The sequence below is a fragment of the Cnephaeus nilssonii genome (genome assembly GCF_951640355.1).
Source record: "Cnephaeus nilssonii genome assembly, chromosome: 7".
In the NCBI taxonomy this organism is placed as follows: domain Eukaryota; kingdom Metazoa; phylum Chordata; class Mammalia; order Chiroptera; family Vespertilionidae; genus Cnephaeus; species Cnephaeus nilssonii.
The window spans coordinates 93852688-93880112 of record NC_137078.1 but is presented as its reverse complement, the minus strand read 5'-3'; the positions used below and the strand labels follow the sequence as shown (position 1 = coordinate 93880112).

Genomic DNA, 27425 nt, shown 5'->3' with positions numbered 1-27425 from the left:
GTTATAGGAAGGACAATGATGGCACCTAACACTTATTAAGCACCTACTGTGTGCCAGACACTTTAACTACCTCATTTCATGGACTCCCCCGACAGCCCCAGGAAGTAGCTCTTCGGGTTACATCCATGTGACTGAGGAGGGACGTTGAGGGGGGATTTGAGGCCACACTCCATACAGAGTCCACACCCTGTTCCATGAGAAGGGGGTATTTGAAGTGGATATTTAAGAATGCCAAAGATGGCCCCCTCCCACATCCCCTCTACCCCCCTCCCACATCCTCTCTACCCCCCTCCCACATCCCCTCTACCCCCTCCCACATCCCCTCTACCCCCCTCCCACATCCTCTCTACCCCCCTCCCACATCCCCTCTACCCCCTCCCACATCCTCTCTACCCCCCTCCCACATCCCCTCTACCCCCTCCCACATCCTCTCTACCCCCCTCCCACATCCTCTCTACCCCCCTCCCACATCCCCTCTACCCCCTCCCACATCCTCTCTACCCCCCTCCCACATCCCCTCTACCCCCCTCCCACATCCTCTCTACCCCCCTCCCACATCCCCTCTACCCCCTCCCACATCCTCTCTACCCCCCTCCCACATCCCCTCTACCCCCCTCCCACATCCCCTCTACCCCCCTCCCACATCCTCTCTACCCCTCTCCCACATCCTCTCTACCCCCCTCCCACATCCCCTCTACCCCCCTCCCACATCCTCTCTACCCCTCTCCCACATCCTCTCTACCCCCCTCCCACATCCCCTCTACCCGCCTCCCACATCCTCTCTACCCCTCTCCTGCAAAGATGGGGGAAGGGCACTGGGGGGCAGAGGGTGGAGAGGTCACAGACTCATCATCATGACCCTGGAAATGATAAAGATCAGGATAATTATCCTGCCAGGCGTCTCCCGTGTGGAAATGACTGTAGTTCCTTTCATTTAAAGGGATATTTCAAGCCCATTACTTTGCCTGGCACGCCAGGGCTGCTCTTGGGGTTTGGTTGTGTCTGGGGCCTGAGCCAAAGGGACCAGGTCGAAGAACTGGCGAGGCAAACCCACTGGGGGCAGCCTGGGACTCACCCAAACTCCCGTGCCTGCCTGTCCCACCCCCAAGAGGGTTTCATATTTGGGTGGGTTCTCAGGGGTCCAGGAAAGGACGGAGGCGGGAAGATCTATCCAAGGACCCCGCTGGCCCTGGCATCTTTGCAGTCGAGTGGGTCTATGTACGTGGACTTGATCTTGGGAGGTGACCTTGAGGCTGGTGGCTCTGCCCTGCTGATGGCCGTGGAGAGCCCTGATGTGTGGGGAGGGAGAAGCACCTGTGGTTCCCTCCTCTGACTTCCTCTCCGGTCGTGAGCTCCACGGGGCCCAGGCCCTCAGGGAACCCAGGGTGCTCAGCAAGGGTGTGCACAGTTCAGGTTTATTCAGGGGACGAAAGACAGCAGGCACCCTCTGAGGCCTCGTTGGCTTCGCTCTGGGGGCCTGTGGCCGGAGTTTGCAGAACATCGCCTCCTCCACGGCCCAGGAAGGCCAGCCCCTACGCGCTGTGGCTGTGGCTGGAGCAGCTGGTGGTGTGAGGAGTGGGATGGAGGCTGGCAGACGGAGGGCTTCTCAACCCCCCTTTCTGGAGCCCAGAGCCCTGGGGTATCAGGTGGATGAGGTGGACCAGGTGGACCAGGAGAAGTTGCCCTGGGTACTGGCACCAGCCAAGTTCTAGATCCCTCCTGGGTACAGATGGGCCGAGTCTCCTTGCCGAGTAGAGGTACCTGAACCCATTCATGCCTTTAACAAGGGCTTATGAGCACCGACTACGTGCCAGACACTGTTATCGGTGCTGGGGACACAGCGCTGAGCAAAACAGACCACACTCCCTGCCCTCATGGAGCTGAGCTTCCAGCAGGAGAGATGGGCAATAAACTGAATGAGCAGAGTAACAGGAGAGTGGGGGAGAAGGCGGGGTGAGCTGAAGATTAAATGGGGTGATGGGAGAGCTCATTGAGAACATAACATTTAAGCCAATCCCTGAAGGGGGTAAGGGAGGGAGCCTTGCGGATAGCTGGGGGGGAGGGGGGAAAACCATTCTATGCAGAGGCAGCAGCCAGTGCAAGGGCCCTGGGGCAGGCCAGCCTGGCAGCTTCATGGAAGAGCTGGAAGGTCAGTGTGGCTGGAGCAGAGTGGGCAAGGGGGAGGGGTGCGTAGTGGGGAGGAGGAGGTCGGGGAGGTGGCAGGGAGCCCACCAGGAGGGGCCTTGTCTATCACTGTGGGGGCTTTGTTGAGTGGGACGGGACCCACTGTTTTTGAACGTGGGTCCACAATGTGACTTAGGTATGCTGAGTGTGGGACAGCCGGAGAGGGCTCCGGAGGCCCCGGGAGACCAGTGAGGAGGCTGCCCAGCGACCCCGGGGAGTGGCGCGGACAGTGCATTTCCTGATGGCAGCACGAGAGCGGGAAGCCTTGGGGTGGGGTGGGGTGGGGGTGTCCAGAGGTTTGCTGTCTCTGCTTCCTGGAGTCTCGGGGTTGCTGTGAAACTGGAGGGTTGAACTTTGTGGCTTGGCCCCATCCCCATCTCCCCTTTTTTAAAAAAACCCTCACCTGAGGATATTTTCTCCATTGCTTTTCAGAGAGAATGAGAGGGAGGGAGAGAGAGAGAGACCGACAGACAGACAGACAGATTGGTTGCCTTCAGTAGGCACCCGGACTGGGGGTGGGGAGTGAACCCTCAACTCAGGTACGTGCCCTTGACCGGGAATTGAACCCTTTAGTCTGTGGGCTGAGGCTCTAACCACTGAGCCTGGCCAGGGCCCCAGCTCCCTTTGGGCTGTCTGATTCTCGGGCTCCCAGGAGGTCTGCTGAAAGGGCTCCCCCCCTTAAACGAAGCTCAGCACCAGTGCTCTGCCCCACCCCCTCGTGATACAGATGGGGAGACTGAGGCCGGGGGTAATGTGCCTGGATGAGCCACATGAAGGTCAGAGGACAGCTGGATGGAGCCTAGGCTGCCCAGTGCCCAGCGGGCTGGCCTCCTGGCCCGTGGCCCTCCCCCCCATTCCCAGCCCAGCTGTCGGGGTGGCATTTGGGTGGCCTTGCGATGGTCACACTCCTGAGCCCCGGACCCTTCCCCCCTCTCCTTTCTCTGGCAGCGATGTGCCCAAGGGCGCCAAGAGCTTCAGGGTCTCTGGGAGCTCCGGGGTTCACATCTTCATTGTCTACGACCCAACACGGGTGACGGTGCCCACGGACAAAGCCCACTGGCCCCTGGACACCCATGTGGACCTGACTGTGTCCGTGGAAACAGCCAGTAAGGCCTTAGATGATCTCAAGGTAAGAGGCCCTTCCCCACAGGAGGGGGCTGCATCTCCCCCCCCCTGCACCCAAGGTAAGAGCCCCCCAAAGCATACCTCACTCACGTATCACTCCACTCACCCAAGCCCCAAAGGCTTTTGGCACCTGCGTCCACATGACACATCCTGATACAACTCCACAGACACCCCAAACACGCAAGCCCGCCCAATGCCGAACGTGACACGTCCTCATGAATGAATTCTCCCTAAACACACAGCCTGCTCCTCTCCCGTCAGGGTCACAAACATCCCACACCAATCCTGTGCTCACCCTACACACAGACCCCAAACCAGTCCCCCACTCTGGTGTAGGCTGGACCTGTGGGCGCACCTGGGCAGACGCAGGGGCACACCTAGATGTGCGGCGTCTCCCGCACCTAAACAACTGGGAAGTCTTCTCTTGCTCAGATGACAGCCTCCTCACTCGCCCCAGCCTCCCACCACACACAGTGACCCACTGATTGGGCAGGGACAACGCTCGCACAGACTGAGCAGCCTTTGAGAGCAGAGGCCCTGGAGCCCACGCGGGCTCAGACCTTGCCTCCTCTGCTTACGCGCTCCACGCCTGCCAGCAGGGCCCTGAACGGCCTCATTACACATGGGCCCTGTCTACTGGGGCCATTCTGGGGGCCCGTGGAAGTGGCCTGGAGAGAGCACTTGGCATGGGTTCTGGATCCGGGGAAAAGCTCATCACCACTGGCTGTTATTATGGGATGGAGGTCATTGTTCCCATTTTACAGGCGAAGAAACAGAGGCCTTGAGTAACTTGGCCTAAGTCAATGGCTGTGGATGCTCCTTCTCTCATTCTTTCTCTCTGACATCCCCCATGAATTTCTGAGGGTCCACCTGCTCCCTCTAGAATCTGCCCCCACCCTGCCCAGCCCTGGAAGCTGGGGAGGCACCCACAGCCCCTCTAGCTGGAGAAGGCAGCTCGGGATCCAAGCCTGGAGCCCGTGAGACATGGGCCTGCAGCAGCAGAGAGGACCTGGGGACCCCAGGCCTTGCCCTGCCTCTAAGCAGGGCTGTTGGGAGGTGTGGGTCACCCCCAAACCCCTGGTCACTGCCATCTCTGAAGGGGCGGCCATGCTGGCTTAGGGATGACCATGTCCCCACAGGTGAAGGTCTCCTACTTCGGGCAGAGCGAGGACCGTGCCCTGGGCCAGAGTGTGCTCTACCTCACTGGCGTCGGTACGTACCGCCTCCCTGGCTCTCTGTATATCCCCAACTCCTCCGTGGTGGCTGTTGAGGGTCTTAGGGGGGCCCTGAGTGCAAGCCCATGGCCAGCTGCTTCCTCCACCATTGAGGGGTGTGGCTCCCTCAGAGATGGAGACCCAGCAATACTTAGGGCCACAGGCATCTAGCAACTGCACTGCCCGTGTGTCAACAGCTAGACCCACAATAGGCCCCTTCACATGGAGTCCCAGCTGTCACACCCGCTGGAACCCCCAGGCCAGCACTAAACCCTGGAGAACCACGTGCCCCCCCCCCCCCGCCCCCCGCCAGCCTGAGCACCAGGGCAGCTGGCCCCGAAAGCTATGAAACCAGCACGCAGAGCCTCAGGCCTAGTCCCCAACCGTGGGAGTCAGGGCCTCCAACTCAGCGAGTGTAGACGAGCAAGAAATTCAAGACACGAAGGCGTGGGTCCCTCCAACACGCAGCACCACACAGGGCTGCCCACGGGCGTCCCAGAACAGGGCTTCCCACTTCTCAGGGACCTGGGGAGGGGCAAAGCTTTCCTCCACCTGGATGTTGTAGGCGGAAGGTGGGGCCCGGTGATCTCTAGCAACTCCTCTCGGTCCCTTTCTAGACATCTCCCTGGATGTTGACACAGCCCGCAAGGGCAAGGCAAAGCGGAGCCAAGGCGACAAGGTGAGGCTTTCCTGGCTACCCCAAGCCCGCAGGGTAGACAGGTAAACCTGGGCATGGGCCTGGGGTGGGGTGGGGTGGGTGGGATGCCGAGGGTCTGTGGCACCCAGCAGTGCAGGGGACCCATCTGGGGACTGTCAGATTGCCAAGGGGGAGTAACTTACACTGTGTGATGCACAGCAGCTTACCCTCTGCGTCTCTCTTATGCCACCTTACACTTGGGGCTGGTTCGTTTGCTTGGTACGTTTTCTATTTCTAGGCTGTATTTGGAACTCAAACATGGCGGGTGCTTCATAAAGGTTGCTGAGTGACTGAAGGAAGGCGAGGGGAAGGCGAGGCTTCCAGTGGCGGAGGCTGGGTGGGCAGCCCAGTTACACCCTAAAGAGTGAGGGGGAGGGGGGGGTGGGCTCAAGGCAGTACCCCACAGGAAGTACCCGGAGCCATCCTGGAGGGTAGAAGATGTAGTTTGCAAAGAAAGACCCCAGAGAGGAAGCCTGGACCACAGGGTTCGTGGACAGGATGGGGCAGGGCTGCCATGGATGGCTGTGCAGGCCATTCCCCGCACGGGTTGCCTGGATCAGGTGGTGAGTGGGGCCAATCTCACGAGGCATGTCTTGGGCCCTGGTGCAGGGCAGCCCCTACCCAGAGGGGTGAACTCAAGCGCCATATATGCCAGCAGTACCCCCAGACCAGAGTTTGAATCCCATCGACCTGACGTCCCACAGCCTCTCTCCCCTCTCCTGTGAGGTGGGAGAGTGAGCCTGCACTGCGGGGTTGGTGGGCAGAAAGCAGAGACGTGTCAGGAAGAGCGTGGATCATTCGATCAACCATAGAGACAGGGCTCCAGCCATCCTTCCCGCCTCGGCTCGGGCCTCTGTGCGGGGCCTGCGGGACTGGCCCCAGGAGGGTGCGGGGATGAGGAGGGCTTTCCAGGACTCTCCAGTGCCATCGAGGTCAGGGCGAGGCAGCCTCTGCCTGGGCAGGGCCAGCACCGCAGACTGGCGCAGGGCAGGCTGGTGAAGGCTGATCTGAGTATGGTGACTGGTGGCTGGGTGGGGCCGCTGTGAACGGTGGCGCCGGTCATTCACCCCACAGGGTGGAGTGGCTCTGGGTCTAGAGACCTGGATGGAGCTCAGTGCCCAAATCCATGAGCCCTCTGTAAACCTTCTTTTAAAAAACATTTTACTTATTTTAAAATATATTCTTGTTGATTTCAGAGAGAGGAAGGGAGAGGGAGAGGGAGATAGTAACATCAATGATGAGAATCATTGATCAGCTGCCTCCTGCATACCCCCTACTGGGGATCGAGCCCACAACTTGGATATGTGCTCTGACCAGGGATCGCACCGTGACCTTCTGCTTCATAGGTCGAAGCTCAACCATGAACCATGCTGGCCGGGCATGTAAATCTTCAAGCAAACACAAGATACAAACGTCTCCAAGCTAACAAAGCAGCCAGCCCTAGCCATGTCCAGAGCCCCTTCCCAGAGCCCCCTGGGTCCCACTGACCCCGAGGTCTCTTGTTTTCCCACAGAAAACCTGGCACTGGGGCCCTGCGGGCTATGGGGCCATTCTGCTGGTGAACTGTGACCGGGATGGTCTCAGGTCCAGGGGGCTCGACCTTGACAACAGCCAGCTGACATCACTGGATGGTGAGCGACAGCAGGGACATGTGGTGTTGTCCAGGGTGATGGTGTGCGGTGGTAAAGGGTCAGAGGGGATGGGACGGGAGCCGGTCAGTGGGGTAAGAGGGAGGCTTGTCTCAAGGGTGCCACTCGCTGCAGACCTGAAGGACATGTCCCCAATGGTGCTGACCTGCGATGGCCCTGACAAGCTCTTCGACAGCCACAAGCTGGTCCTGAACGTGCCGTTTTCTGATTCCAAAAGAGTGGGCGTCTTCTGTGCTCGGGGTGAGTGGCCTGGTGTCCTGCCCTGTCCATCCTCCGCTTCCCAAACTCTTTCTTCTCTCGTCCACCTCTCTCCCTTCCTTCCATCACCTTTCGTAACTCTCATTACAGCTTACAAACAGCCACTCCATCCGGACACAACATGTTACCCAAGAAGGAGGCTCGATAACTAGTCCCATTTTACAGAGGGATAAACTGAGGCTCAGATGCTTGAATTTACTGTCTTAAGGTCACACAACCACTTGGGGGGTGGAATAAGCATTCAGACCCAGGTCTCTTGAGTGCCAAAGCCCCTTCTCTCTCCACTGCCCCCATGTCCTCTCCTCCTTCTCCCTCTGGTCACTCAGCTCGGGATGAGCCCCCGATGCCATGATAAGCACTGTCCAGTGGGGGTCAAGGAGGGCAGGAACCAGCAAAGCTGAGGCCCAGGCCTTCCCTGGGAACTCTGCTCTACCAGAGATTTAATTAATCCAAGTCTGTGGCTTAAAACATACCCATCCTTAACCCTGAGGTGCACTTACTCGTTTGTATTAATAGCAAGAGGCCTCTCCTGCCCCTTCCTTCTTCCTCTTCATGCACCTCTGTTCCAACAGACCCAGAACTTGTTGTTCTGGCTAAATGAGCCTGGCAGGAACCAGAGGGTTCCTTGAATGCATCAGTGGTGGCAGGTTTAGGCAGGGGCCGGCCTGGGAACACCGTGACACCAGAGCAGGAGCAAGCCTTGGTTCAGGAACCGGCAGCCTTCCCGGTTGAGACCAGAACCGCCATGGACAGTTCCCAGGAGGGAAGGAGGTGGGCAGAACTACCATTTTTTTCTCTCAATTTTACTACTCTTTTTTTAAAAATCCTCACCCGAGGATATGTTTTTATTGATTTTTAGAGAGAGAGGAACATTGATGTGAGAGAGAAACATGGATCAGTTGCCTCCTGTGTACACCCCCACTGGGGAACAAACCCGCAACCTAGGTATGTGCCTAATTGGGACCTGAACCCGCAACCTTTTGGTGCACGGGACGATGCTCCAACCAATGAGCACCCAGCCAGGATTACTACTCAATTAAAAAAAAAAAAACTGAGGTGAAATTCAGATAGCATAAACTTAACCATTTTAAAGGGAACAATTCAGTGGAACTTAGTACATTCTCAATGTTGTATAACCACCACCTCTCTCTAGTTTCAAGACATTTTCATCCCCTCCCCCAAAATAAAACCCTGTACTCATTACTAGTCACTCCCCATTCCCACCCCCACCCCCTCGACCCCCAGCTCCTGGCCAACACTAACCTGCTTTCTGTCTCCATGGATCTGCTCATTCTGGACAGTTCATATCAGTGGAATCATACACTGTGTGGCCTTTGTGTCTGGCTCCTTTCACTTAACTTAATGCTTTCAAGGTTCACCCATGTTGCAGCATCTATGAGCACTGCATTCTTTTTTCTGCATGAATAATATTCCATTGTGCGGACATATGACAACTTGTTTATCCATTCATCTGTCGATAGACATTTGGGTTGTCTTCACCTTTTGTGCCAGCTGGTTTAAAGCTTATATTGACCTCGTGAGAAATAGAATGTTAGCCCATTTCACAGATGAGGAACTACGGCTCAGAGAGGCTGAGTCGTTGAGCTGACGTCACACAGCTTGTGCATGGCAGAGCTGGAGAGGAGCCCAAGTAGATCGAACACAGAGGTGGCTCTGCCCCTGGTTTCCTCTCGTCCTGTCCTTACAGCCCCACACCCATATCCCAGAACTGGCCCCTGTGCTGACTCTGGTCCCCCTAGGTGGGAATTCCCTCTCACACTACAAGCAGGTGCTGGGGCCCCGGCACCTGTCCTACGAAGTCGAGCGGCAGCCAGGGGAGCAGAAGATCAACTTCTATGTGGAGGGGCTCACCTTCCCCAATGCTGATTTCTCGGGGCTGGTCTCTCTCAGCGTCAGCCTGGTGGACATGGGGGTATGTACGGCATTGGGGGCTGGGATAGGGGCTGAGGGACTTGGGGGACCAGTTTGGAGGCTCCAGGACCACTGAGTCCTCGTTTCCCCCTAGACCCTGCCCGAGGTGCCCATCTTCACAGACACTGTGGCCTTCCGCATGGCCCCCTGGATCATGACCCCCAACACCCAGCGCCCCCTGGAGCTGTATGTGTGCAGGTGAGGCCTCACCCCCCCTGCAGCTCTCCTGCCATCTCTGGAATCGTGGAGACAGGAACAGATGCTGTTCTGTGGTGGGCCCCTCACTCGGACTGGATGGAACCCGTGAGGGCTCCCACAGGCGCAAGCTGGGAGCAGGACAGCAGCCGGCGGGCTTGGGCCCCTCAGCCCACACGCCCTGAGCAGCTAAGGTCCTGGTTGTGGTCACGGACTCAACCTCCAGTGCCCCTGCCTCTACCCTGTCCTGCCTGCAGCAGCTCCAGGACATTTTGGGTTCAGTCTAGGCCAGTGATGGCGAACCTATGACACACGTGTCAGCACTGACACGCGTAGCCATTTCTGATGACACGCGGCCGCATGCCGAGGATGAAACATTTGCTGCTCCTGAGGATGAAACATTTGCGAAATAATGTTTTTTCCTCAAAGTGACACACTACCCGAGTTATGCTCAGTTTTTTGGCGAAGTTTGACACACCAAGCTCAAAAGGTTGCCCATCACTGGTCTAGGCAGTGAGACCCGGCCCTGTTCAGGCTGCTGGGGGCTGCAGGAGACCTAGCCTCTCTCTGATGTGGGGATGCTCCTGGGCCTGAAAAAAATGTGGGAAGCCAGACTCTGGGGTGGACTGAGAGCCCTGGCCCGTCCCAGGTCCCTGTCCTCCTGCCATCTCCCAGAATCCTTGTCAGGCCCCTCTCCTCGATGGCTGGGTGAGCCTCTGTTGGCAAGGCCACCCCAGGTCCCTGCATCGAGGTCAGACCAGTGGAAAGTGCCGCTGTTGACCTGAAACATAAATCAAGAGGCAGGAAGGGTGTGGCCAAACAGGTTTGCTCTGCTCACCTTGCGCAGGTGCTCAGAGGGAATTCTTTCTTTCCTTTGGCTCCCTAACCCCACCCGGACTCCTCCGTTCAGGTCAGGCATGTGGAACGGGAGTAGATGGGCTACCTGCCCCCCTGGCCACCACCTTAACTAGTGAGATCAAGTCCGTGGGTCACCTCCACTATGGCTGCCCCTGCTGGTGCCTCACCACCAGGCTCCGTAGCCCTGGGCTTGCCCCTCACCTTGCACCTGTCACTGATGTGACAATGGGACATAGTCCGTCTCTCAGCCTGTGAGCCTCTCTAAGGCAGGGCTGTGCTTGAACCCCTGCATCCAAGGGCCACACAGGTCCCAGCACAGACTAGATCAAGGCCACCCCATCCATCCCCCACCTCCTGGCCCCAAAGCCAAGGTCAAGGTCAGAGGCCGTTATTACCCTCCCCTCTCCCTCTGTTTGCAGCGTGATAGACGCTCATGGCTCAAATGAGAAGTTTCTGAAGGACATGTCTGACCTGGTGTCAAAAGCCAACTGCAAGCTCATCATCTGCCCTTGGGTCGAAAACCGAAATGATCGCTGGATCCAGGTGGGCGAGGAGCAGACCCTGGGGGAGAGTGGGGTGGCCCGGGCGGCCTGAGCCCGGCCTTCACCTGGCTTTGGGAAAGGCTCCAGAGAAGCCAGGCCACCTGGGACCCAGGACTCAGGGTGGGGGTATGCAGGTTAGGGGAACGCTTCCCGCTGCCTGCATCACCCCAGTCTCTCCCGCTTCCCTCCAAATGCCCTGGTCCCAGACAGAGTTCTCTCCTAGCCAGGGTCCCAAGGGGCCTTTCCTGCACCCCCCAGATCTTGGGGAGGATCTGCTGCCCCGCCCTGCCCCAGGCCAGGGGGGATCACCCCGTTCTGAAAAACCACACCAAGGAGGTCACTGTAGTCTTTTCGTCTCTCTTCCCAGGACGAGATGGAATTTGGCTATGTGGAGGCACCCCACAAATCCTTCCCCGTGGTCTTTGATTCCCCCCGAGACAGGGGCCTGAAGGAGTTCGCCTATAAGAGGATCCTGGTATGTGGCAAAGGGCAGAGTGGGGAACCCTTGGGTGGCTCCTCCTATAGGACCCCGATCAGTTTTGCCTAGTCCTGGTCCTTTAGGGGGCAAAAAGGACACAGGTGGAGGGCTATGGCAAATGGGGTGTCAGTGGGAGGTTTGAGCAAATATGCAAATAGAATGCAAATTGATTCATGTTCTGGGAGGGGCTAGCTAATAAAGTCTTCTTGAGGACCTTTCTCCCCCAAGAGGGAGCCAACAGAAGGGAAACCAAACTGCCTTTTGAGGGGAATGCACCCTTGTTAAATCCTCATGGCTCTTACTTTTTTTTTTTTTTTAATATATTTTATTGATTTTTTACAGAGAGGAAGAGAGAGGGATAGAGAGTTAGAAACATCGATGAGAGAGAAACATTGATCAGCTGCCTCTTGCACACCCCCTACTGGGTATGTGCCCGCAACCAAGGTACATGCCCTTGACCGGAATCGAACCTGGGACCCTTGAGTCCGCAGGCCGACGCTCTATCCACTGAGCCAAACCGGTTTCGGCATCATGGCTCTTACTTTTATGAGCTGGGGCCTCTCTTCAGGTAACAAAGATTTTCTGAACACCTACTGTGTGCCAGGCGTGTGCTGTTTCCTACACATAAGAGCAGCTCTAGCAACTGAGCACTGAGGTCCAGGCACTCCCCAACTTTACAAGGTTATTCATTTAATCCAGGGGGCACCTCAAGTCTCTCCTTCCTGAGGCTCAGAGAGGTTAAGGTACTGGCCCAAGGCCACCCAGCTAGTGGTGGCACTAAGATGCAAAACCAGAGAGGCTGCCTCCATAGCTCCTGCGCTTTACTGCTGGGCTAGCCTAGAAAGGTCCTGAAGCTCAGGGACTCTGCCTGTTACCAGCCCCCACGCCCCCACTGCCCGGATAACCCCGGTGTCTGAGTGGGGGGGGGGGGGCTGTGGTGGGGAAGTTGGGTGCTCAGGCACACAGAGCAGGACATTCACCCCAGCCTGGCGGGGTCAGGACGAGACCCAGCAAAGGGACAATGAGCCCTGCAGGGTGAGTCTGCGTCAAGGGCTTGACCTGACCCGGGCATTTCCCCACTGACTTCCACTCGCATCTTTATCCTTTCCTTCTTTCTACTTCCTTTGGGTTAATTTGTCATCCCCTCCCCCCCAGCCCCAGCTGGAAACAGAAGCTAAGAGTTGTCAATCTTTTCCCTTCCTAATATGCGTCCAGAGCTAAGTGCTTCCCCAGGAGGACAGCTTCAATCCGCTGTGTTTTTATTGCCTTTCTGTTCAAAAGACTGTCCCGTGTCCACTTGGATGTAGTCTGTGGCCCACAGGTTCTGCAGGAGTGTGTCACCCAATTTCCAGACACTGGGGGCTTTTCTAGTGATTGTGCTCTCATTGGCTTGGACTTGAATTGCAGGGTGCTCAGAGAGTGGGGGGTCTGTGAACAGTGGATAGAGGTGGTTTTCCTGTTCTAACTGACCCTTCCTTCTGGGGGTGGGGGCGTCTTGCTGGTTCTCCCACAGGGCCCCGACTTTGGATACGTAACCCAGGAAATCCCTTTCGCTGGCGCCTCTGGCCTCGACTCCTTCGGCAACCTGGACGTCAGCCCACCGGTGACCGTGGGCGGCAAGGAGTACCCCCTGGGCCGGATCCTCATCGGCAGCAGCTTCCCCAAGTGAGAGGCAGGGCGGGAGGGAGGCGCAGGGCGTAGGACACTGACCGCAGCATCCACCCTCCAGCTCCCTCACCGCGAACACAAGTCTCCAGTCTGAGAAGCGGTCTTAACTTCCTGCATGGGTTCAAGAATCAGAGACTCGGAGGCATAGACCAGTTGTTGGCAAACTACAGCTCACGAGCCACATGCGGCTCTTTGGCCCCTTGAGTGTGGCTCTTCAACAAAATACCACGGCCTGGGCGAGTCTATTTTGAAGAAGTGGCGTTAGAAGAAGTTTAAGTTTAAAAAATTTGGCTCTCAAAAGAAATTTCAATCGTTGTACTGTTGATATTTGGCTCTGTTGACTAATGAGTTTGCCGACCACTGGCCTAGACTCTTCGATTTGGAAGGTCACAGAATCTTAGGAGGACACTTACAAACTGATGTTCACGGTCTTTGGCCTGCCTAGAATTGTGTGAGCTTAATGACACATGTACATATATATCTATGTCTCAGGAGGCCTCACATAGAAAGCCAGATTCCCAGCCTCCTGAAAGTCAGAAGAGCTGGGGAGATGTGCAGTTTGATGCACAGGCAGGAGATAGAGCTGTTGCCCGCTCCCTGTAGGAGGTCAAAACATCTGCTGACCTAGCCAAGCTCGAAAGGGCCCAGGGGTCAGCATGGGTTGCAGGTGGCTGGTTCGGATAGTGTGGGGAGCCTCAGGCCGGCACACGGTGCCCAACAAATGCCGGTCCATGCTTCATCGTGGGTTCTCCACTCTGCGCTCACATTTAGAACAATCTCTGTGCAATGCTGCCTCCTGGTGGCAGCTCTGATGTAGCTCAGAGACCAGGTCCGATGCCTCCTGGGTTGCCCCTGCCTCCGGGCAGATGGCTGTAGAGCACCCCTAGGAGGGACTCTGCCCTTCCTCCAACCTCCATGTCTCTGATTCCTGCCGCTTTCTGCTCATGTGCAGTTTCTTCTCCACCATCTCACTGTTTTGTAAAAAGTCTTTTAAAATTGCCAACACTGGCCCTAGCTGGTTTGGCTCAGTGGATAGAGCCTCGGCCTGAGGACCAAAGGGTCCCGGGTTTGATTCTGGTCAAGGGCACATACCTTGGTTACAGACTCCTCCCTGGCCTGGGCCTTGCTCGGGGCACGTGCAGGAGGAAACCAATTGATGTGTTTCGCTCACATCGATGTTTCTCTCTGTCTTTCCCTCTCTCTTCTACTCTTCCCTCCAAAAAAAGAAAAAAAGAAAAAATACCCTCAGGTGAGAATTAAATAAATAAATAAATAAATAAAATAAAATTACCAGCACTCTATTAAGATAACAGAAATACAAGAAAAATATTTCCCACAATCCCATCCCCAAAATCAAAGCAGTGTTGTCCAATCTGGTGGTTCTACCTTGTTGGGACTTCCTTCTAGACGGTGCCTATGACATATTCGAGTTATATCGGCCCTGGATTAGCACACAGTGGTTCGAAGGAATGGATATCATTCACATCATTCACAGATATGCTTTTAGCATCTATTATATAAGAGATACGGAGTGAGCATAGACAAAAATCCCAGCCCTCCTAGAACTTGGATCCTAGTGTGATGCCAGACAGGAAGACATCAAGTGTGCCAACCAGTAGCGGATGGTGTAGAGAACAATAAAGCTGGTAAGAGGGTTGAGGGATTGTTTTAATTTCAAAGGCCTCATAGTGAAAGAAGGTAGCATTTGAATTAAACTTGTGGGGAGTGGGCAGCAATTCTTAGTAGAAATAGCATGTGCAAAGGCCCTGAGGTAGGAATGTACCTGCTATATTTGAGGGACAGCAGGAGGTCAGGCTGGAACTGAGTGATTGAAGAGGAGAGTGGCAGGAGGGGGGACGTCAGAATTGGTGGGGCTGTGCAGGTCCTTGTGAAGACTTTGCATTTACAGTTAGTGAGATGGGAGTGATGTGAGGGTTTTGTCCAGAGGAGGGATATGCTCTGACATATTTAAAAGCTTCCCTCTGGTTAGGCTGCGGAGGAGCAAGGCCGAAAGCTGGGAGAATGGGGAAAGGGACAGGCACTGGGATTATTTAGGTGAGGGAGGTGTCACTGGCTGGGTGGTGGCAGAGGAGGAGCCCGGGCAAGGCCGGATTGTGTTCTGTTTAAGGTGGAACCACCAGATTGGATGCGGGCTGGGAGTGCATCCGTGTGTCCTTAAACTGACAAGCCAGGGCAAGAAATGTGACCCCTTTTTTGTAAAACATATTGAAAAAAATCTTTGCACGTGTGTTTGCACATGGTTACTTGTGTCAAGGAGAGTGGAAAGTGCCCAAAGAATAATATATTGTTCTGACTTTAGACAAGGCTTCAGCTGCCTCATCTGTGAACTAGGGACATGGCCCTTCCTGGGTAACGTCTCCTCAGCTCTGGGACTCCAGCTCCTGCGCCCCTGTCCCCTGTCCCCTGTTCTAGGCCACCCTCGTCCCTCCCTCCTTCCCTGTCTCTGCTAAGAAAGGCTGGTTTGAAAATGCTCAGACTTCATCTCAAGAACCACAAACTGAGTGGGCAGTGGTTCTCTTGAGTCAGCTAAGATGCTTGTCAAAATGCAGATTCCACACCCTCAGATGAGCTACATCCTCGAAAACTCTGAGATGTGGAAGACATCAGGGCCCTGCATCTGACCTCCACACCCACAGGTCACCATGAGGTGATGGCCACTCTCTCCCTCCCCCGGCAGGTCAGGTGGGCGGCGAATGGCCAAGGTGGTGCGTGACTTCCTGAAGGCCCAGCAGGTGCAGGCGCCCGTGGAGCTCTACTCTGACTGGCTCGCCGTGGGCCACGTGGATGAATTCCTGACCTTTGTGCCCACCTCCGACCAAAAGGTGTGCCCCCTCTCCTGCGTGAACCACCTCTACCCTTGCCTGACCTGATGGGACGAAACAGGGCAAAGCTACTTGGGACCAACTCAACACCTAATCCGTACTGAGCTCAGAGGCAGGGTACCCCTGAGGCCAAGGGCATTAATCTTGGAGGGCTTCTTGGAGGAGGTCAGAGCTCAGGTCAGGAGGGCACTCAGTGGCTCACTACTCACACACATTCTCACACTTACTTGGTGTTTCCTCTGATCCCCACCTCTCAGCCAAAACCCTTGTGAAATGACACTGATAAAAAATTGGTAACATTTACTGAGCACCTATTGTGTGTACACTTGAGGCCTGGTGCACAAAATTCGTGCACGGGGGTGTGTGTCCCTCAGCCCAGCCTGCACCCTCTCCAATCTGGGACTGCTGGCTCCCAACTGCTTGCCTGCCTGCCTTCCTGATTGCCCCTAACTGCTTCTGCCTGACAGCCTGATCACCCCCTAACCACTCCCCTGCCAGCCTGATTGATGCCTAACTGCTCCCCTGCCAGCCTGATTGCCCCTAACTGCCCTCCCCTTCAGGCCTGGTCACCACTAACTGCCCTCCCCTGCAGGCCTGGTCGCCCCCAACTGCCTTCCCCTGCCAGCCTCATCGCCTCTATCTGCTCTCCCCTGCTGGTCTGGTTTCCCCCTCCCCAACTGCCCTCTCCTGCAGGCCTGGGTCCCCCCCAACTGCCCTTCCCTGCAGGCCTGGTCCCTCCCAACTGCCCTCCCCTGCTGGCCATCTTGTGTCTACATGGGGGCAGCCATCTTTGACCACATGGGGGCAGCCATCTTGTGTGTTTGAGTGACAGTCAATTTGCATATTACTCTTTTATTAGATAGGATGTTTTAATTCACTTAATTCTCATGAGGTGGCTACTATTATCATTGTCCCCATTTTGTAGATGAGAAAACAGGCTCAGAAGGGCAATTAACAGGTAGGGTAGGATTCAAACCCAGACAGTGGGCTCTGGGCCAATATGTTAATCCCTTAGTTGACCGCCTTGCAGAGAGGGCACAGCCTTCAGGGAGCAAGCAGCCTGGGAGGGGGCCTGAATTCCCAGGTGGGTAAAGCAGGGAAGGACCCCCAGGCAGGGAGAACGCCATGGACAAAGGCCTAGAGGCCTGAACCAGCTTGGAGGACCTGTTGGTAGTTCTTTGTAGCCGGTGGGTGACGTTGAGGTGAGAGGAGTGTCCCGTGCGTGGTCTGGCCTCTGAACTCAGGCCCCTCCTGAATTTGGGGTCTCCGGCACTAGGGGGAACCCGTGCACTGAGCTCTTCTCCCTCCCTCTGTGCCAGGGCTTCCGGCTGCTCCTGGCGAGCCCCAGTGCTTGCCTTAAACTGTTCCAAGAGAAGAAAGCGGAGGGCTACGGGAAGGCGGTCCAGTTTGATGGTGAGTGCCAATGACCCAGGCGTCCTGCGGGGACGCTGCCCTGACACTGCCAGCCCTGGGCACCGCTGCTGCGTTTCCTGACTGTGCCCCGTCTACAGGCCCTTTGACTGCAGATCTGAGCTCAGAGCCCGACGTCACTAATTCTCCTGACTCTCACGTGGGAGCTAAGGATGAGGGCGCTCCCTCTCTTGGGCTAGGAAAGGGGAGCCGATAGGTGGTGATCTGCCCGAGGCACACCCAAGGGGGTGACCTCCTCCATACAGTGGGCGGTCCCTGGCCACACCCCGGGACAGGAAAAGAGCAGGAAGCAGTGAGCATGCCCCTGTGCCATTCTGTGCTGGGCACTCGTTCTGACCCCTTCGGATCTCCCACGCCCTCTCCTTATCCCTTTTCACAGACGAGGAGACCGGGACTCAGAGGGAAGCAGCTTTCCCAGGGCCGTGCCGCAGGGAGCAGCAGGGCTAGGGGCTTAAGGGAAGAGGGCCCAGAAGCCAGGTGGGTGGTCAGGGCCCCTCTGTAGGCCCTCCTTTGGGAACTGACGGACCCTCCAAAGGCCCGTTGGCCCCCCTGAGCACCTTCCCCTCCCACCACAGAGCTCAGAGCTCTGCCCTGAGGAACGGAGCCTGGGAAGGGATGTGGAGTAGCCTGCGGCCTGGAGAGACCTGGGTCCAAATCCTGGTCTTGCCATTTGCTGGCTGTGACATCACGGATGCGTTCTGAACCTCTCAGTGCCCCCGTTTCCTCTTTTCTGAATTGGGGGGATAATGAACCCTACCTAGCAGTGCTTTAAAGGTTAATAATAAACTCGGTGGGAGTCCCAGAACATGGTGGATGTTCAATAATGGTAACCATACGGCGATTGTTAGGCCCTGAGCCCAGGTGTCCCTTCCCAAGGGGTCTGTGATCCATCCCCAGGATTTACTGGCAGCCAGAGCCAGGTCCTATCAGGGTTTGCTTCTCTGGCTTTCTCCATCCTTGCTTCAGGCCCTGGCACTGAGGTGGGGAGGAAAGTCTGGCCCAGACCACGAAGGCCTGAGCCCACGGTGGCCTGGGCAGGACTCCCTGAGCCCATGTACAGTCCCCCTCTCTCTCTCTTGCAGGGTTAGAGCAGCAGGTGAAGAGAAGCATTAATGAAATGCTGGCCGACAGAAACCTCCAGAGCGACAGTCAATTTGTGCAGGTGAGGGGCAGGCCTGCTGCCTGTTCTTGGGGGTCCCCCATCATCCAGAGAGAACGGCTGGGGGCTGCTGAGACCGGTGGGTAGGGTAGGGCCCTAGGGAAGGTCATTTGAGCCTCAGTTTCCCCACCTTGGGGTAGCAATGGCACAAAGATCAAAGGCGCTAAAAGGAGCTAAAAGGCGCAGAGGCTGCACATAGCAGGCACTCTGCAAGCCTAGGATCCGCATTCACTCCCCCAGAAATGCATCGACTGGAACCGGGAGGTGCTGAAGCGGGAGCTGGGCCTGACGGAGCGGGACATCGTGGACATCCCCCAGCTCTTCCACCTGAGGGGCCCCTACGCAGAAGCCTTCTTCCCTGACATGGTGAGAGCATGGGCTTGTTCTGGTTCTTGGGGCCTGGCAGGGGCCGGGTGGGGACCCCGTTGGGCCTCCAGAGAAGAGAAGAGCACCCCCTGTACAGGGACAGGTGGCACAGGTGGGGCGGCCCGCACCCTCCATCATGTGTGTGCTTTCCGTGCCAGTACAGACCGCCCATCCGTGGCTCTCAACCCGGGCCACTTTGCCCCCAGGGCATTTGGATCGCCTCAGTAAGGGGGTGCCGCTGGCACCCAGTGCGGGAGGGCAGGGGCGCTGCACAACATCCCGCAGGCACACAGGGCAGCCCCAGGACGCAGGGCGTGGTTTTCCCCAGACGGGAAAAAGAAGTGTGGTTTGGGTCCAAATGTTTTGGGCTTCCGTTTCTGGGCCTCAGGCGCCTTCTCTGCTCCCCAGTGGGGCTCCTGAGTCCAGCAGGTGGGGCAGGCGGCAGCCACCCCCCGGGCTGTCATTAACTCGGCAGCTGACAAGCAGGTGAGAGCCTGTGAGCTCAGCAGCCTGGCCCCTGGGAGGGGCCTGATGCTATCGGCACGGTCCTGGCCAAAGTGCCCATTATCCCCTTGGGAAAGGGTGTCGGGATCTCTGTCCCTGCCTGCCAGATGCCAGCAGCACCCCCCACCCCCACTTGTTGTGACAACCAAAATGCCCCGGGGGCAAAATCGCCCCTGGTGGAGAACCACCGTCCTGAGGCAGTGCCGTGAGAACTTTCTGGGATGATGGGCATGCTCTGTATTTGCACAGTATGACCTGGGAGCCACTGAGCCACGTGTGGCTCCTGAGCACTTGAAACGTGGCTGGTGTGGCTGACCAAATTTTTACTTTAATTTGAGTTTTAACAGTCACAGATGGCTAGTGGCTACCGTACCCGACAGCAGAGGTCTAAGGGGTGACCAGCTCCGGTCTGGCTGAGGGTTGCTGGTAAGGCCTGGGTCAGAGCCCATGACCTTGGTCAGCCCTCCTTTGGCTGTAGCCTTGCCCACACCTGCCACATGCCCACTCCCCAACACACACCATAGGGTCCCGGTCTGTGTTTACTGGAAGGGCCTGCAGGGAATGCTCAGTTAACCCCTCATTTGTCAGATGGGGGAACTGAGGCCACAGAGGGGAGGGGTTGGCTTGCTCAAGGTCCCCAGCGAGCCAGGGGGCAGCCTCCAGTCTCCCGAGTCCTCATCCAGGAGGGGCCCACCTGGCTGGCTCTGTCCTGAACCCTGCACCTGGCTCTTCGCCCTCCCCTTAGCCTTCCGGCCCCACCCCTCCCCTGGCAAGTTCTGGCCCATTAGTGAGCAAGTGGGTTGCTCAGGGCCAAGGCCATGGAGCTGGCCTGAGAACGTCCAGCTTAATGTTGGTCCCAGCCTAGATGGCTCTTCAGGGCAGACTTAGGGGTGAGGGGCTAGGGCTTAGAGATTAGAACGCCACAGAGTCCAGGGCAGCCCACCCCACACTGAGATGACCCAGCACTACCCTCTAGAAGCGGGTCCAGAATGTCCCCTCCTCTGGCCATTAAGCGGATCTGAGAAACCTCCACACCCTGCACTGGGGAGATGTCCCTTCCTCACCTCTAGGGCCCCCCAGCCAGGGCCCCCAAATAGGGAAGCAGAGATGCCACTGGAGATAAGCCCAGGTGCCCCCAAGGGCTCCCAGCTCCTTACCCCAGTCTCAGCCCCAGGCCGCCAAAGTGCTCCATTCTGGCAGAGGATAAAGCGTGTGAGTTTTGGTGTGGGTCAGACCAAACCAAATTTCAGTCTCCCACTTCTCTGTGTGGCCTTGAGCATGTTACTTAACCTGTCCCAGGCACAGCCTCAGAGGAAGGCTGTGCGGTTTAGTGATGATCTATCGGGCACATAGCAGATGCTCAACACATGGTGATAATTATCAGGGCTTCCGGGGACAGTTGAGCAAGCTGCGCCTGAACAAATGCACCAGCCCTACAAGGACAGTCACACCGTAGACCGTGTAGAATGTAGATGGTATATATATATATTTAAAATATTTTTTTATTGATTTCAGAGAGGAAGGGAGAGGGAGAGAGAGATAGAAACATCAATGATGAGAGAGAATCATTGATTGGCTGCCTCCTGCACGCCCCCTACTGGGGATCAAGCCTGCAACCCAGACATGTGCCCTTGACCGGAATCGAACCTGGGAACCTTTAGTCCGCAGGCCGACGCTCTATCCACTGAGCCAAACCAGCTAGGGCGATGGCATATTTTTTTGTACAAGTTTCTGACAGACGATGGTAAACTCTTGTTCTAACCAAGTTGATATGACAACTTTCTGAGAGATGGAAGAAAGTGTTAGAGGAAGGTGTGTCTTTATATAAATTTCCCGTGTATGTTACTAACAGCCCTGCCGGTTGTCAATCCTCTCTTCCAACCATGAATCCATTTCTTCTCTACTTCCATAGACCTTCTTCGTTCTTTCTTTTAAAATACATTTTTATTGATTTCAGAGAGGAAAGGAGAGGGACAGAGAGATAGAAACATCAGTGATGAGAGAGAATCATGCATCTGCTGCCTCCTGCCCGCCCCGACCAGGAATCAAACCATGACCTCCTGGTTCATAGGTTGATGCTCAACTACTGAGCCACGCCAGTTGGGCAGGACCTTCATTCTGAGAGAGCCCCGGCCCTGGTGGCCCAGGGGTGCTGGCCAGGGTGGGACAGGCCCTGGGGATGTGTCTGCCAGAGCCACAGGCCAGAAGGGTTCCCCATGTGCCAAGTGTCCGCAGCCAGCCGGGCCTCCCTCTTGCCTTGTCTCTTCTACAGGTGAACATGGTGGTCTTAGGCAAGTACCTGGGCATCCCCAAGCCCTACGGGCCCATCATCAACGGCCGCTGCTGCCTGGAGGAGAAGGTGCGGTCCCTGCTGGAGCCGCTGGGCCTCCACTGCATCTTCATCGACGACTACCTGTCCTACCACAAGCTGCTCGGGGAGATCCACTGCGGGACCAACGTGCGCCGGCAGCCCTTCTCCTTCAAGTGGTGGCACATGGTGCCCTGAGCCTGCTCCCTACCCGCCATTCTCTCTGCCCGCCTGTTGGGAAGCCCGCCAGAGTGAAAGCGAGGAACCTCTACCTGGCCTCCATCCTCCAGGGGGACGTCTACTAGGCACATCCCTCAAGTGCCTGCAACCGTGCTGGCCACCGTGGGCACAGGGACACAGGATGGGCACCGCACAGCCTCACCTCCGGAGCGGCCTGCCCGCCCGAGAAGGACCACCCTCCGTCTTCCCTCCCCCCTCTCCATCACAGCTCCCAGAGGGCCTGGAGAAGACCAACAGCTCTGGCGTGTTCGAGGACAGAGATGCATGGCCTCGGCAGGTGTCCGCTTTGCATCGCTCCCCCTCCGTCCTGAGGGGCCCTTGTGCTTGCCGGTTGTCAGTCCTCTCTTCCAACTGCCAGGAATGGGGCTCAGGGAGCCTGGGCTCCGATGTGAGGGCCCTGGGCCTGGGCCACCTGTGGCTCCTGAAGGACCAAGGACCTGGGCTGTCTTCTCCTGCAGGGGACCCCCGGGCTGTGACCTCCCAGCCCCCTCAGCTGGTTTACATAGGCCCATAAGGACAGGAGAAGCCAGCTGCGGAGGGTTTGCTTTAAAAAGAAAAAAAAAAGCAACAAAAACCTTTTAATGCCTGACTCTGTCCTCAGAAGGGTGCTTGTTATCTGCTTGGACAGCCTTTAATTACAAGTGCTGGCTGCTTCCAGCTCAAAAATGCGACGAGGTCAAAGTGAGGCCTGGGAGGGCATCAAAGGCAGGAAGCCTGGCAGGAGAGGGGGATGCCAGGCTGGCAGAGAGGCCTGAGGCACGGGACAGAAGCTGATGCCAGGCTTCCGCGTCCCGGGCTCCTGGGCCTTGGGTTCTGGACTCTGCCTGTGAGGGCAGCCGGCTGTTCCAGATGGAGCAGGGAGGGGCCCGGATGTGAGAAGAGGGTGGGGGGCCATTAGGCTATCTCTGAAGGTGGGGTTTAATTCCCTGTAATAGTCTCTAATTATTCCCTTCCTTCTGCAGGCAGTGGGAGGGGAAGGCTTGCCCAGGCTCCCTCAGCAACCCCGTGACCCGGAGCGTAGCTTGGGTTTCACCTGTGGGTAAACTCCCGTGACGGCCCTGTGTCCCCTTGTCTAGAAGGGAAGATGCCGTTGCCACAGGGGTTCATGGTCCGGCCCCGGGGGAGGTCACCGGGACGTGCACAGGCAGGCAGGCAGGCTTGGCCAGAGCAGGGTGAGAGGTGGCTCTTGCCCCACACAGGCCTGGGCAGCAGGGAGCAGCCCTCTTCTCTTTCTCCCACTGCTTGAGGGGCCACCTCAGGGCCCCCCAGCCCCTGGGCCTTTACCTTCGGGGTTTTCAGCGGCCCCTGGTGAGACCTGGGTTGAGCCAGCTGCTGTTAAACTCTGTTAGCCTTGGGACACGTAGTAATCAGACGCTTACGTGGAAACCCACACAGGAAACTGACAGAAATGGAACCGCCCTGGTGTAAGGTGGCGAGGGCAATGCACCTTCCCCTGCCCCTTCCGGAAGGCTCTGTGGGGCCCCCATCTGCAAGCCCCCGGTCTTACCGGCTCATTCTCTGGTCGTCATCATGAGGAAACCCAGACGGAGCCAAGAAGAGAAGGGAGATCTTCAGGGGCTGGGGCCCCAGGTGAAGGGTGGAGAGGGAAGGGGGTAACGCAGAGAGACGGGGAGCAAGCCCCCAGAGCAGCACTGGGTGTGCGAAGCGCCGGAATTGCCGCAGGGGCTGCTGGGGGACACGCATGTCCCCTCTGAAAACGATCCAGGTGACTGGTCACCTCCTTTCTGGTTAATAAAAATGTCAACATGCATTTCTTCAAGTGGCCGCCCCCTTCGCGTCTGTTTGTTGGCTGTGAGGAGGAGGGAAGGAAGTTTCGCCAACCACACCACCAGGTAGCCAGGCAGGCTGCTCCATCAGGACGGCTGGCACGTGCCCGCTGCCCGGAGCCAGGCCCTGCTGAGCTGGCTGCCAGCGGAGGTGGGCCCTGCCTCTTCATTTCGCCTCCCTTCCTGGGCTGCCTCCGCTGTCTCTCAGAGGGAAGGCCGACTGGGGCTATGGACAGAGGCCGGAGGGCCCCCAGCGGGACTGGTGCCCGGGGCCACATGCTACTGATTCCCTTTCATTTCTGCCTCTAAAGCCACCGCCCACCGCGTTACTCGGCGGTCTGATTTCAGGGCTGAAAGTATCTCCCTCGCATCCTACACACTGGTGGCTGCCTCAGATTGCACCCTTTGACATTCACTCACTCACCCACTCATTCACTTTATTTTCGCTTTTGTTGTGCACTTAGAGGCAAAAACCTTGCCACCCGTCATTAACACTTTAGTCTGAACGAGCCACAGATCTGTTCCTAAAAGCTGGTCATAACTGGGAAGAGGTAAAGGCCTGGGTCTGCTGCCCAAGGGAGAGTCAGGGCTCTGTTCCCAGCGCAGTGGGCCTGGGGTGGGGGGGGGGAGCCCCCCACTTCCTGTATCTATTTCCCAACGGTGCTCACTGTAGGCTGAGGAGACTGTCTAGGACTTCCTCCTGAGCTCAAACTCTTACCCAGAGCTGAGTCAGCCACCAAGCATTTTACAGCCCAAAACGTGAGGCTGTCACCGGACCCAGCAGCCCAGCCACTCTCCCTGAGAAGAACATCCCCCCAGAAACTGGGAGACCGGAGCGCCAGTCTTAGAGTCTTGCTGAGGTCCCCGACTTTGGCAAGTGCTTTAGCTGGGGACTCTGGGAAGCGGGTCCTGGTCTCCACCTGGCCTCAGCCATCCGCAGCACCAGGGAGAAGAGAGGAAACCTCTATTCAGCACCTTCTAAGCCTCCGGGGGCAGGGCGTGCCCCGGCCACGCTCTCTGCCAGGGCTGGTGATTAGCCACATTTTCTACAGGTGAGGAAACCAAGGCCCCGAGAGCCCTGTTCATGGTGGAGTCTGAACCCAAGACCCCTCTTGCCAGAGCCCTTGCTCCTGCTGTTCCTCCAGGTGCCTAAAAGTCCGCGCTGGCCTCAGTTTCCCCACCTGAAGAGCAAGCCTGCTCCGACATTCTAAGCTCTCCCTAGTCAGAGAGCTTTTTCACCCTCATCACTTCCCCCTCCCAGAGGCTTTGGTATCTAATAATAATAATAATAATAATAATAATAATAATAAACAATAACAACAACGCTCATCATGAAATAATGCCAAGCTCTGTACTAGAGCTCTACCCACATTGTCTCATGTAAGCCGCACAGCAGCCACTTATCAGATGTGAAAACTGAGGCACAGAACAATAAGTGACTTGCCCCAGGTCACCCAGCCAGGATGTGGCTGAGCCAGGGCTGACATCCAATCCTGCTTCTAAAGTCCACACGCTTAAAGAAAGAGGCCGGTGTTCCTCAAAGTGCATCCACATTCTTCGGGGCGCTTGTAAAAAATCTAGATGCGTCAGACTGAGGCCGGGCCCAGGAATCTGCATTTCGCCCACTCCCCAGCAGGGTAGAGAAGCTCCCCACTTTACTCTGAAAATGCAGGAAAAGGGGATGAGGAGGATGGAAAGTGAGGGACACAGACCAATACTGCACAGCTCTGTACCCCACCCACCCCCACGCCCCCCAGGCCCTGGTGCTCTCTCTGGCCAGGTACCTGTAGAGACTTGCTCCCCTTTAAAGCCAGAAATTAACTCCCTCAGTGCTGGGGTGGAAGCAACAAGTTCATGTGCAAATCAGTTTTCTTCCAGCCCATCCAGAGATCCCGGCTCTAGGAAGGGGCTTGGCCTCCAGGACGGCAGCCAATGAGCTAGCGCCCTAGGCTGGAGGGGCAGGGCCAGGGTCTTTTAAACCACTGGCCCGGGGGCCTGTAGGTAGGCAGTGTTGGGTTTTGTGGCCCCAGCCCAGTCGGAGGCCAGCATGTCCCTGCAGAGAATCGTGCGTGTGTCCCTGGAGCATCCCACCAGTGCCGTGTGCGTGGCCGGCGTGGAGACCCTGGTGGACATTTATGGGTAAGAGCCGGAGGCCTGGGCTTTGCAGGCCCTCGGTGTGAGCTCCCTGGGTTCTCCCTATGAGCTGTGTAGGGCATCTTCAGGCTCCGGCCTGGCTCGGCTGCCTTCTCCTGAGCCTTGGCCTTGGAACACCAGCCAATCACAGGAGCTTGGGTCCTCACCTTTGGCGAGGAAAGACTCTAGCCAGGAAACTTGAAGTGTGGGAGACCGAAGGTGGGTAGAGAGGCTTATCGTGGCTGAGCTCTGGCCAGGGCCTGGGGGGCGGGGGGGGGGGGGCGGTGCTGGAGCCACTGGGCTTGCGCGTTTTCTCTGTCCAGAGGACCCTGCAGGCTGGGCTGAGGGTCTGGCTGAGCACATAGGAATAGGAAGAGGCACACTGCCCCTCCCCATACCCAGTTCCTGCCAATGAGCCTGAAAACAGTGTCAATCTTTTTTCTTTTCAATTACTTATACGTAGATAGCACTTACTCAGTGCCAGGCACCGTTCTAAGAGCTTAACAAGCCTCTTAAATTTAACTTTCACAACCACCGTGTGAGCTAAGTTTGTTCTTCTTCATCTTATTTGACCGGTGAGGAAACCGAGACACAGAGAGGGCAAGCCATTTGCTCAGGTCACAGAGTTACTAAGTGGCCAAGTCAGGATTTAAACCCATTTCCTGGCCAGGAGCCTTATGAATTTGGCTGCCCGCCACTTGAGAATGAGGGGTTTCCTCCAGTTGTTTGATGCCCATGCATTATGCCCCCACTGTATACCCATGTCCTTAAGGCCATTGGCTGGAGACGAGACCCCGCCTTCTCCCTCTCCCAGGAGGAAAAGGAGACTTTGGGAAGGGTTTTGGCTGAACTGGGGACAAAGGTAATCAAGGGCCTGGGAGGGGAGAAGGCAGAGCCGTGTCCTTGCTCCCATCTTACCCACCAGGCTTCTCAGCCTCAGCGCTATGACGTGGTCGTTCCCTGGGGCCGGGGAGAGCTGGTGGCCCATCTGCGCACTGAGACGCTGAGCAGTGTCCCTGGCTTCCACCCACCGGGTGCCAGGAGCACCTTTCACGGGTGACAACCGAAAATGTCTCCAGGCATTGCCAACTGTGCCGGGGTGGAGGGGGTCACCCCAGCTGAGAACCACTGTCCCAGATTAAAACTTAAAAATCGGAGTGAACTGAGTCAGAAGCAGAGATAGGTTGGTCCCGGGTAGTAGATGGGAGGGGGTGAGGAGCTGGTCATGGGTGGGAACCAAGTCTGAGCAGGCCTGGCCCAGCGAGGTCCTGGGAGCTAAAGCCGGGTTGAGGCTGGGTGGGCAGTGAGGGTGGGAAGGGGATTTGGTGGCTTCTGAGGAGGGGGCAGCCATAGAGACTGTCCCAGAAGTGATGAGGGAGGAGGGGTACTTGTGAGGCCGGGCACCACTGCCTTCTCCAGCACTTCCTGCCCATGGGGGTGACTCATCTGCCCCCGCCCACCTCCTGCCGGTAGGGCAGATGTGCCCCAGGAATCCCGGGGCTAGCTCCTCCCCTGAAGAGCTTCCTGAGAGGATGGAGGACAGATTGGGGTCCTGAGAGGCAAAGGCAGCAGTGTCTTGGGGTAATAGAGTGGGTGGGCCACGTTGGGGTTTGCAGAGGAGGCTGCGGGTGGGTTAGCCACAGGGTGGTGGGTGGAGCCTCCTGCACCTTCGAACGAGGGATTCTTGGGTCTCAACGACCAGCCCCCCTTGGTATTTCTTTTGGGTCTAGTGTGTGCCAGGCTCGGGGGACACACAGGTGAACAGGCAGGCATGGTCCCTGTGCTCTGAGGGGCCCATCCTGCAGTTCTGCAGAAGCTGGGTCACCCCCCCCAGGGGGGGGGGCTGCGGAAGGG

General features: G+C 57.0%; 2 protein-coding genes across 4 annotated transcripts in view; both read left to right on the top strand.

Moving 5' to 3' along the window:
• Window positions 1-23431, top strand: part of PADI1 (peptidyl arginine deiminase 1) — a 31085-nt gene extending 7654 nt beyond the window's left edge. Inside the window, exons 2-16 of one of the 2 annotated variants that reach the window (XR_013813744.1) lie at window positions 3133-3313; window positions 4449-4521; window positions 5141-5202; window positions 6734-6851; window positions 6984-7109; window positions 8888-9060; window positions 9154-9257; window positions 10532-10655; window positions 11022-11129; window positions 12646-12797; window positions 15499-15643; window positions 16963-17056; window positions 17454-17551; window positions 18157-18236; window positions 18474-18489. Coding sequence is in view for 1 of the 2 variants with exons in the window: in XM_079776242.1 (XP_079632368.1) it covers window positions 3133-3313; window positions 4449-4521; window positions 5141-5202; window positions 6734-6851; window positions 6984-7109; window positions 8888-9060; window positions 9154-9257; window positions 10532-10655; window positions 11022-11129; window positions 12646-12797; window positions 15499-15643; window positions 16963-17056; window positions 18157-18236; window positions 18474-18599; window positions 21376-21609 (1900 nt within the window). In the remaining variant the exon portion in view is untranslated. Of the gene's footprint in view, window positions 1-3132; window positions 3314-4448; window positions 4522-5140; window positions 5203-6733; window positions 6852-6983; window positions 7110-8887; window positions 9061-9153; window positions 9258-10531; window positions 10656-11021; window positions 11130-12645; window positions 12798-15498; window positions 15644-16962; window positions 17057-17453; window positions 17552-18156; window positions 18237-18473; window positions 18600-21375 lie in introns of those variants that run through there. The other variant, XM_079776242.1, reaches the window with a different exon arrangement.
• Window positions 23432-23582: 151 nt separating this feature from the next.
• The window catches only part of PADI3 (peptidyl arginine deiminase 3), a 32223-nt gene continuing 28380 nt past the window's right edge, over window positions 23583-27425 (top strand). For both annotated transcript variants that reach the window (XM_079776241.1, XM_079776240.1), the window contains exon 1: window positions 23583-25577. In XM_079776241.1, the coding sequence (XP_079632367.1) occupies window positions 25486-25577 (92 nt within the window). In that variant the 5' untranslated portion in view covers window positions 23583-25485. The remainder of the gene's footprint in view (window positions 25578-27425) is intronic.